This window comes from Epinephelus fuscoguttatus, linkage group LG18, assembly GCF_011397635.1.
Source record: "Epinephelus fuscoguttatus linkage group LG18, E.fuscoguttatus.final_Chr_v1".
Classification (NCBI taxonomy): Eukaryota; Metazoa; Chordata; class Actinopteri; order Perciformes; family Serranidae; genus Epinephelus; species Epinephelus fuscoguttatus.
In genome coordinates this window covers 4,187,145-4,198,333 of record NC_064769.1, presented here as the reverse complement: position 1 = coordinate 4,198,333, position 11,189 = coordinate 4,187,145, and the positions used below count along the sequence as shown (strand labels likewise).

General features: G+C 42.2%; 1 protein-coding gene across 1 annotated transcript; it reads right to left on the bottom strand.

Moving 5' to 3' along the window:
• Positions 1-3,283: 3,283 nt before the first annotated feature.
• On the bottom strand, positions 3,284-7,586 carry LOC125906366 (uncharacterized). The gene is made up of 8 exons (XM_049604981.1): positions 7,142-7,586; positions 6,907-7,051; positions 6,561-6,792; positions 6,328-6,453; positions 6,121-6,222; positions 5,799-5,957; positions 3,447-4,122; positions 3,284-3,288 (listed from the first exon to the last, which is right to left on the bottom strand). Exons 1-8 carry the CDS (start codon positions 7,332-7,334, stop codon positions 3,284-3,286), a joined length of 1,638 nt encoding a protein of 545 aa, XP_049460938.1. The 5' UTR covers positions 7,335-7,586.
• Positions 7,587-11,189: the final 3,603 nt, after the last annotated feature.

Below are 11,189 nucleotides of genomic sequence, written 5' to 3'. Positions count from 1 at the left end.
GACGGATCTCCTCGTGCGTGAGATGAAGGCCCGTCAGAACCAGATCTACGGGGACAGCAGACAGGCACCCGAGCTCCCCGAGGTAAAGCAGGCGTGGGATCACTAATACAAGAAAGATCTTACTAAATATCTGTGGAATATTATTCAAACCTGTTTTCATCATATAACAGAGCACAGCTGTCAGGACTGGCGCGGAGCTCCCCAAGGTGCTGATCCTGCAGCTAGGACCTGTTCAGCGTTTTCTCCCCCACCCACGTTTGTTAATTGTGTTCACATGTTTCCTAGAGCTGTGTTCTGCCTCTTATTTGCATGTGTGTCCTCTCTACACTCAGATAACATATAATAATATAATATAATGTAGCCTAGTATATAATGTAGCCTAGTATAACATGTTAAAATAAATGCAATGTGTGGGCTTTGGTTTTCAATCAAAAAAATGATTGATTGGTCAGATACTTTCACAATTTCATTTGTCATTATTACAAATTATGATGACCATTATTACTGCAATTAGATCATTCTGATTAATGACTGACCATTAAGACGTGTTTCTGATAAATATTTTAATGTGCACAATAATAACCTTTCACATTGTAATCATATTTTTATTTGTTATCTTTTGCATATCAAATCAAATCAAATGAAATCAAATTTTATTTATATAGCCCTTTACAATAACCAAAAGTTACCCAAAGTGCTTTACAACAAAGCCATAAAACAGTACAGAAAAACAATACATAAAACACAGGTTTTGACTGTGGAAAGTGCCATAGTGCTGCAGGTTATTAAAAGCCTTCCAGAAGTACATAAAAATAGAACAGACAAGATAAGTACACCCGAAAAAAAAAAACAAGACAGTCCTAGTCAGACATTGAAAGCCAATCTAAAAAAGTGGGTCTTCAGCTTCGATTTAAAAAGGCCGAGATCAGTAGTGGTGCGAATGTCGGGGGGCAGTTTGTTCCACAGTCTGGGAGCAGCAACAGCAAAAGAACGGTCACCCCACTGTTTGTATCTCGACCTCGGGACTTCTAACAGAAGCTGACCCGAAGAACGCAGGGCCCTACCATGATCACGGATAGTTAAAATCTCAGACAAGTAGGAGGGAGCCAGGCCATTGATGGCATTAAAAACAAACAACAGAAGTTTAAAATCAATTCTAAAACGAACTGGAAGCCAGTGGAGTGACGACAGCACAGGGGTAATGTGTTCACGTCTGGACGTGCTTGTCAAAAATCGGGCAGCAGCGTTTTGTACAAGTTGGAGACGTGAAATTGAAGACTGGCTGAGGCCAACGTAAAGGGCATTACAGTAGTCCAGTCTTGAACTGATGAAAGCATGGATTGCCTTCTCAAGGTCCTGTTGACTGAGAAACGGCTTCGCTTTGGCAAGGAGACGGAGCTGAAAAAAGCTTGTTCTAACAACAGAACTAATCTGTTTATCAAATTTCAGCCCATTGTCAAATGTTACCCCAAGGTTTTTTACAGAGGGTTTAAAAAAGGGGCCCAGAGTACCACAATTTGTTGTGAAAACATTTGACATAGGTGGCGTGCCAAATAAAATACATTCAGTTTTGCTGTCGTTCAGGTGCAAAAAGTTCTGCGCCAGCCATCGCTTTACATCGGTAATACAATCCAGCAGCTTCGTAAATGCAGTATTTTCATTGGGTCTCATGGGCAAATATATCTGCAAATCATCAGCATAAAAATGAAAAGACAGATTGTGTTTTTTTATAATTGCTCCCAGAGGTAGGATATACAGTGAAAACAGAATAGGGCCGAGGATAGATCCCTGTGGCACCCCACAAGGGAGGGATGCATGTGAAGAGCAGAGGTCACCAATCATTACGGAGAAGCTCCTATTTGCCAGGTATGACCTAAACCATTGGAGAGCAGTGCCACGGATGCCAACATACTGCTCTAGGCGAGATACAAGGACTGCATGGTCGACCGTGTCAAAAGCTGCTGTGAGGTCCAGCAGCACCAGCACAGCAGGATTCCCAGCATCCACAGACAAAGCAATATCATTGTGCACCTTTAGCAGTGCTGACTCAGTGTTATGTCGGGATCTGAAACCAGACTGAAATTTATCAAGAACAGAGTTCAACTCTAAAAATGCCTGCACTTGAATAAAAACAACTTTTTCTAAAACCTTAGAAAGAAAAGGCAAATGGGACGGGCATAAAATTGGACAACACTGAGGGGTCAAGGTGTGGCTTTTTAAGTAGGGGCCTAACCACAGCGTGTTTGAAGGCAGCTGGGACAGACCCTAAGCTAAGACAAGTGTTGATAAAAACAAGCAGACTTGACCCAACAGAATTAACCTAAAACCTCTTTTAAGAACTTGGCCGGAATGATATCTAAGGGACAGTTAGTAGGTTTCATGCCACTAACCACCTTGGTAAAAACCGACAGAGAAATGGTCTCAAACTGCTCGAAAACAGCAGACTGTGTAGGAGGAACACACACATCATCATGGGACGTATCAATGTTACTAATGTTCTGCCTGACTGTTGTCACTTTGTCAGCAAAAAAAGAGACAAACTCTTCACAGGTTGTAGTGGAGGCATCAGACAGGACAGTGGGGTGTGGGTTAATAACAGAGTCAATAGTATTAAATAACACTCTTGGATGATGAGAGCTGTTAGCTATAATGGAGGACAGATATCTGGACTTGGCCTCCTTCAGAGATCTCTGGTATGCAGCCAAGCTGTCCCTTAACCAGCCCAGGGATACATGCAGTTTGTCCTTTTTCCACCGCCCGTTCAGCCTGTCTGCATTGTTGTCTGAGCAGGCGGGTGTGGTCATTCAACCAGGGATCAGTCTTGGTTTTGGTGTTTTTTTGCCGAAAAGGGGCGATAGAGTCCAGAATCGTAGAACATGTATAATTAAAAGTGGAGAGTAGGCTATCTGGACAAAGGGGAGGAGCCAGCCCACTGTCAACATGTAGCTGAGAGTCCCTAAAGGCATCCGCAAACTCTCTGGCTGTCAATGAAGTGAAGATACGGCGTCTGCGAGCTGGAGAAACAGGCCTATTGGCAGGTGGAGGGGCAGCAAAGTCGAAAACAATGGGGAGGTGATCCGAGATAGCAGTGTCCACTATTTCTCTGAGTGAAACTGAAAGTCCATGAGAAATGACAAGATCGAGAGTGTGCCCATGCTCATGTGTTGGTGCATTAACAGATTGAGTAAGATCAAAGGAATCCAAAAGGCTTTTAAACTCATTAGCCAATTGATTTGCTTCACAACCAACATGAATATTAAAGTCTCCACAGATCAATATTTTATCAAACTTTGAGACAAAATCAGATAAAAACTCAGAGAATTCTTGAATAAAATCCTTATTGAATTTGGGAGGGCGATAGACTGTGGCACACAGCACGGGGCAGGCGTGGTCGATCACAAACAGCTGCAGTTCAAAGCTGGAATAATTATTAGCAGTTATCATACGGCATCTGAAGCTCTCCTTGAATATAGCAGCCAGACCGCCACCACGGCCGGCAGCTCGCGGAGTGCTGAAGAAGGAACAGCCGGGAGGGAGGAGCTCCGAAAAGGCGCTGTTCTCACCTGGTTTCAGCCAGGTCTCTGTCAGCAGGAGGAAGTCCAGATCATATGTTGTGAAGAAGTCATTCAAAATAAGTGTCTTATTTGTAAGAGATCTGGTGTTAATCAGCGCCGTATGAACTGAGCATTGGCCCGTCTGGAGAGAGGAGCGGGTGAGCGAGCGAAGATTCCCCGGCACGCAGCCCCGCTGGGAGGTCCGCACTAGCCGACAACACGGGAGCGGCGCTCCGGTGTCCTGGAAAACCGGTCGGAGCCACCGATATCTGTACTCCTTGGAGCTCCGCAGATCGTAGCCCCTATAGTCCGCGGAGGATCCGGCTAGTAAACGACAGGGATCGTGGCAGGAAGAAGCCAGGTAAGACTTCAGTTTAATGAGGACTCCACCTCGCTTTCCACGTCTTCTGCGGCGACTGTTTCGAGACAGCCAGCAGGAAAGACGCCGTAGTTGTGGGGGTATGGACGCCAGAAACGGTGGCGGTATCTTTGAATGTCCATCAGAGCCGCAGATTGGCCGTTTTTCCAAAGAATCACGGATATTAAGAAGTGTCAGGCGATCATACACCTGCAGCAGTGACACACTCCGTATAACAGACAGCAGACACAAGAAAAACAGCAACACACTCAGCAGAGGGAGACGGCCGGCCGAACACAGAGGCGCCATCATCCTGTGTGGCTGCTCTGTGTGTGTGTCTGAGCAGAGTGCATGCGCGTTGTGCACCCGCCTAGAGACGCATATTACTAACTTGTTTAACAGCGAAATGCTGCGCCGTTGACTTCAGACCAGGTTTTTGTTGGTCACTGGCACATTTGCTTTTTACGTCATCTAACTAGCAACGCGCCATGACTGTGCCTGACCACTGCTCATTTTTAGACCAACACACCCAGAGAAGTGCAAGTTCATTTGCTAGTTAGACGACAAGGGCGCAGGGCGTGAAAATGACAACTACGCCTGCATCTAAATAGCAATGACACTTGCGACATGGATTATGCGCCCTCCGCTGTCCGCTTTAGACCATCTAAATAGGGCCCTGTGTGTCTGTTCCACGTTTTTCTCCACACTGACTTGGTCAATCCATGTGAAATTTGGCACAGTGGCAGAGGGTCATGGGAGGATGCGAATGAAGCAATATTACATCAATTGGCCAAAGGGGGGCGCCACAGCAACCAATTGAAATCGCAAACTGTGGATGGGCATATCCCATGCCCCGTATGTCGTATAGACATGAAACTTTGCACAGATGATGCCTCTCTTCACGAGGAACAAATCTGCCTCAGAAACCATAACTTCTGGTTATATAGTTTTCCCACCATTTTGAATTTTTTGAAAAAACACTTAAAATCGATCTCTTCCGAGGAAGTTTGACCGATCTGCATGAAACTCGGTGAACATAATCTAGGGACCAATATCTAAAGTTTTCTCTTGGCAAAAGTTGGAAAACTTACTAAAACTGAGCTTCTATAAGGCAATGAATATTGGGGAGGGCGTGGCTCATCACATAAAGGTGTATAACATCTCAAGGGTTTCACTGATCACCACACAACTTTGTAGGCATATGACCACACATAATCTGAGGGGACCCGTCCATTATTGACCCGATCAAACAAAATGGGGGCGCTAGAGAGCTAATTTCTTATCTAGGCCTAACTGCCATGTCGATTTTTACTAAACTTGGTAGATATGTAGAACAGGGCACCACAAGGTGACTGGAGAAATTTAACTCTAATTGGCAACTGGGTGGCGCTATAACAACAGAAAAATGCTTAAAAATGGCTGAAATGCAACCGATTTCTGTGGCTCCCCCTGTGGCTGAATGTTTTGTTGTTGTTTTTCTAATTTTTGGTATGACTAAGTCATGGTATGGTATGCTGTACATAATCATGGAAACTGTCAGTGTGTCATTCTGTCAGTCAGTCATTCTGTCTGTCCCACATTTTTCTACTCACTGACGTGTAGGCCTGGGTATCATTTATAAATTTTCAATACCAGTACCGATACCAGTACCCTTAAAACGATACCGATACCAACTGAGTACTTCATTCGATACTTTTTTTTAAACTTCGGCAATCGATATTAATCATATGAATAGACAGCAATCAGTTGCGTAAATGTCACCACTTCTCCCCATTCAAAAGATTTTTACTCGAATACATTTTGAAAGTGCTCAAATATTTACTGAATAACTGTACAAACCTGTACAATGAAGTATTATTTGGGCTGTGTAATTTTAACATCACAACCAACATAGGTAGAACTCTGTAGAGTTCAAGCTCCTTCCACGCCTTCTCTGACTGGTCAAGGAGTGACGCTGCCTGGTTGGTTTTAAGGGCCAGGTCCTCCTCAGCGAACAGCTTCCCCAGTGCAGAGTCAGACATGGAGTGGCTCGTAGTCACAGCAGTCTACAAAAGATAAGTATCAAGGTAAAAATTAAGAGAGAAAAAAACAAGTGAGACTAAACCAGAGGAAAGCACTGAAGTACTGATCATCTTAATTCTAAGTGCTTAGGTTTGTCTATTTAAGAGATGAGTAAGTAATGAATGGTAAGTATTATGGAAAGCTTACATGTGTTGTATTCTCCATAGATGCAGCCTCTTCATCCTCTTCTTCCTCCTCCATCCCCTCGTCCAGTTGGTCCTCTCCATCTTCATCGATTTCCAGTGCATGCTATGTTAATACAGTTTTATATTACTATTCTGTGTGGCATTTCAATAATCAATACTTCATCTTCATCACAGAAAGTACAGTAACAATAGTCAAAATGAAGCAAACCTGTTCAGAGTTTTCGCCACACGCCTTCTCTTTCAACCTAGACCAAACGGCAGCATCCAGGATTTTGGTCTTAAGCCTGGGGTTGAGTGATGTGGCCTCTTCCAGGAACATCCTGATGTTTTCATCCTGTGGGAGAAAAATAATATGCCAGTACCAGAGTTAGACCCTTTCATAATGTATTTTTAGTGATTTACTACAACAACAACAACAACAACAACAACAAAAATACATACCGTGTAACGCTTTGAAAGGTCATCCCACACCCTTTTCTTAATGGCAGCAGTAAAGGTGGAGTCTGCATCCTGAACTTTTAAGTGGCCCTCAAGCTTCTGCAGGATGGGCAGAATTTGGCCACATGCTGGAGTCCTTTCTGAGGATACATAGAGTGTTGAAGTGTAGAAGATTCTCATCACTCTCACGAACTCCTCTGCACGCCTGAAGTCCTGGTCTGTAATTCTCTCCAGCCTGAAAAAAAGAAGACAACCACCACACACAAAACCAAAGCAGTTTTAAGGAAGATATCAAATTAAAGAAATACCATGTTAGACTAGTGATAATGTCATGCACATCAAATCTTACCTGTCCCTTTCCATTGACATCCTGAGCCTGGGGTCCAAAGATGCTGCCTGAATGGCTGAATACTGCTCTACAAACTGTTCAATCATGAGGTAGAGTGTATTCCACCTGGTTCTCATATCAAGCACCATTGCATGCTGTGGGAGATCTGAAAACATATTAAACAATGCACATGCATTTCATTTACATGTGAAGAATTTTGGAAACATTTATACTGCCAATAGAGGAATAGACATACTTAAGAGGCGTTGTTTCTCCTTCATAACTGGCTTGGCTAAGCTCGCCTTCCTCAGCCACACAACCACTGCCTGGATTCTTGCTGCCCACTTCGACACTGTTGGTTCAGTGTACAACTTTTGGGCAGCAAGGTTAAGAGAATGAGCAAAGCAGCCTATCTTGACCACCTTCAACCTACTAGCAGCCACACCCATATTTGCAGCATTGTCGACTGTTAATGCTACCACCTTTCCCTAAATATTAAACTCTGCCATTATGTGATGAATCTCTTCTGCCACAAATTCTCCTGTCTGGGCCTCATACAGCTTTAGTGTGGAGAACCCTTTCTTGCAGCTGACCTCCCTTAGCAAAGTGGACAGTGACTGCAATGTAGTGATCTTGGGCTACATTGGTCCAACCATCACAGGTAAGCGCCACATGCTCAGTCTCCTCCAACTCGCCTGCACTCTCTCTCTCCCTCTCTACAGCTTACCACGCTGGTATCAGTGTGGTAGAGAGCATGTCCCTTTTTTTGTAAAGATATTTTTATTGACAAAATTGCCATTTTACCATTTTACATGACAGAAAGTAACAGAAAAACAACAATACAAAACACAGAATACCCCCACCCCCCCACAGATAACAAAAATTTATCTCTAGTTCTCACTTCAATGATGAAAAGTATAAAAAATAAAATTAATTAAAAGATAAGGTATTTGTCGAATAGACTGTGAGGTCCCAATGAGTATGTTGAGAGGATAAGCAGACAGAAAAAGCTACTATCTACAAGGATGCAGTGATGGTAGCAAGGCGAGGAAAGGGCCCCATATTTTATCGTATGTTGCCGGTTTCCTCCTCACACTATAGAGGATCTTTTTGGGTGTGCTATAGGAAGTTAGTTCATTTAACCATTGTTTCTGTGAGGGGGGAAGTTCAGCTTTCCAATTTTGTAGTATACACTTTTTTGCGGCTGTGCCCGCGAGTAATATGAAGTATTTTTTATTGTGATCCATGTTAAGAATCTGAATGTCTCCCAAGATCCAGACCCTAGGGTCAGATTCTATTTCTGTTTTTATGACATCTATAGTCGTTCTGATGATATATTTCCATAATTCCTTCAGAGAGGAGCGACACCAGAGCATATGAAGTAGGTCTCCAACACAGGTTTTACATCTTTGGCAGTTGGGAGAAACATTATGGAATATTTTGTGTAATCTATGAGGTGTATAATAGGTTCTATTGAGAATATTGAACTGCATTTGTCTATGTTTGGTTGAAATTAAGATATCCGAAACATGTCTCAGACATGTTTCGGATATTACACCACTCAGCATCGTCATAAATGCATTCCAAATCCGATTCCCATTTTGCTTTTTTGTCATTCTTCTTATAGACTGGAAGGTTATTGTTTAAGATGGTATAAATAACAGATATCAGTCCTTTTGTAGAATGCAGGTTTTTACTAAGCAGATAACTTTCAAGTGGGGAATCTGGTGGGATTTTCGGAAATTCTGTATAGCTGTTGCGAACCCAGTCTCTGATTTGGAAATATTTGAATAAATTATGGTTTGGCAGTTTAAATTTTTGAGCTAATTGATAAAAGTTGATAAAGTTATCTTGACTGTATAAAGTGGAGTGTTTTTATGCCGCTGTTAACCCAAGCTTTTAAAGTTCCGTCTGTAATCAGATGTGGGATGCTGGGATTGTCCCAGAGAGGAGTTTTCCAAAGAAATGTGGTGTTTAAGTCAATAGTAGCGTGAGCTTCTTGCCAAGCAACAAAGGAGTTCAAAATTATGGGGTTTTTGGTAATATTCAGAAGCGCTTTTTTACAGGGTAGGAAAGGAAGAGTCTTCAAGGGTACATCCTTCAATAAATGTTGTTCAATGGAAAGCCACCTGGTCTCATTGTCCTTATTATGCAACCAGCACAAGACTAAACGTAATTGGGCTGCAAGGTAATATGATCTAAAATTGGGTAGATTCAATCTTCCATTGGCATATGGGGCCTGGAGATATGAAAATTTAACTCTGGAGGCTTCACCTTTCCATATGAAATTGGATATATATTTATTTAATTCTCTAAACATAGTTTTCGGGATTTTAATTGGAACAGAGTGGAATAAATACAAAAATTTTGTGAGAAGACTCATTTTAATTAAATTCACTCTGCCAGTTAGAGATAATGGCAGATCTCTTCACTTCTGTAAATCCAATTTAACTTGGTCTACTAATATGATATAGTTGTCTTTGGGAATTTTGTCAGTGGATTTTCTCATTTCTGTGCCTAGGTACTTAAACCCAATTGGGCACCATTGTAAAAGCTTAGCTAGGTTTTTAATATTGTTGTTCTCTATGTTAAATGGCATAACTTCTCTTTTTGAAAGGTTTAGCTTGTATCCAGAAGCAGTGCTGTATTGATAAAAGCAATGCATGAGGGAGGGAAGTGAGTTAGATGGGTCGGACAAGAAAACTAAAAGGTCGTCAGCATACAAGGCTAGTTTATCCTCAGTAGTGCCAAATTTAATACCACTAATGATGATGTTAAAGCAAATGGCAATAGCTAACGGTTCAATAGCCATTAAGAACAACAGCGGTGAACTTGGGCAGCCTTGGCGGACACCTCTGGACTACGGAAAGGCTCCCAACAGGACTCCATTAGTTAGAATTTGTGCTCTAGGGCTGTTAAAAAGTGTTTCAATATACTGAATAAATCTGTCACTGTCACACAGCAGTGAGGTTTGTCTCGTTCTGGGTTTTTGTTTCGTGGCTTCCTGTTTTATTTTGAAAAGTAACTCTCCTCTCGTTTCAGGTCACTTGCCCTTCCTCATGTGTCACCGGTCTGATTGTCTCCCCTGATTCCTGATTGTGTCCACCTGTTCCCCATTACCCTTGTGTGTCTTATAGTCTGCGACTCCCTTTGTCCTGTGCCAGAGTGTCTCATTCTACCGTGCACCCCAGCCTTTTGCCACAGCCCTCGTCTCGTCCAAGTCGTGATCTCTTGTTCGTAATTCTGTATTCTTTAGCCTCTTTACGAGTGATTTTTTGTTTGATAGTTTTATAGCGCAGCTCTGTCTTGCAGTTTATGTTTATAGCCTTTTCTTTCCTCCGTTGGAGTGATCTTTTGTTTGGTAAGTTTCACAGCTCAGACTGTTGTATAGTTTTGTTTCATAGCTGTTTTGCTTTCCTCCATTGGAGTGATTTTTTGTTGTACATTTTTCATAGCCTAGTTTTGTAGTGCAGTTAGATTGTAGTTTTCCTGTAGTGTAGTTTTGTTTCATAGCTGTTTTGCTTTCCTCCGTTGGAGTGATTTTTTGTTGTACATTTTTCATAGCCTAGTTTTGTAGTGCAGTTAGATTGTAGTTTTCCTGTAGTGTAGTTTTGTTTCATAGCTGTTTTGCTTTCCTCCGTTGGAGTGATTTTTTTGTTGTACATTTTTCATAGCCTAGTTTTGTAGTGCAGTTAGATTGTAGTTTTGGTTTGCCTCCTGTGGAGTGATTTTCTGTTGTAACCCTTTTCTCTAGTCTGAGTTTCCCTCCTTTGGAGTGGTTTTGTTTTATAAGGAGTTTGTTTCTTTTCCTCCGTTTTCGGAGTGTTTTGTTTCTTTGTTAATCTGCTCAGATCCAGTTTAGATAGGTAATTTTTCACAGCCTATTATTTTGTCACTCTGTCAAGAGCTTTAGAGTTTCAAAGTAAAAGCCTGTTTATCTGATCCCACTCTGCATCTGATTCCTCCTTCTAGCCCAGGCCTGACAGTCTCCAAAATTCATTGCTTTAAGAGTCAGCAAAAGAAAACTGGGTTCGATCCTGTCGAATGCCTTCTCCGCGTCCATTGACATTATTAATATGGGGTCTTTGTACATGTGGGCTGCTTCCATTATATGGAGGAATCTCCGAATGTTGTCTGCTCCATGTCAGTTTCGAACAAAGCCAGTCTGATCAGCGATAATAATTTTAGGGATAATGTCATCCATTCTTAGAGCAAATAATTTTGACAGGATTTTGTAATCTAAGTTAAGGAGGCTAAGGGGCCGATAGGAAGTACATTTTTGACAATCTTTGCCTGAGTTCAAA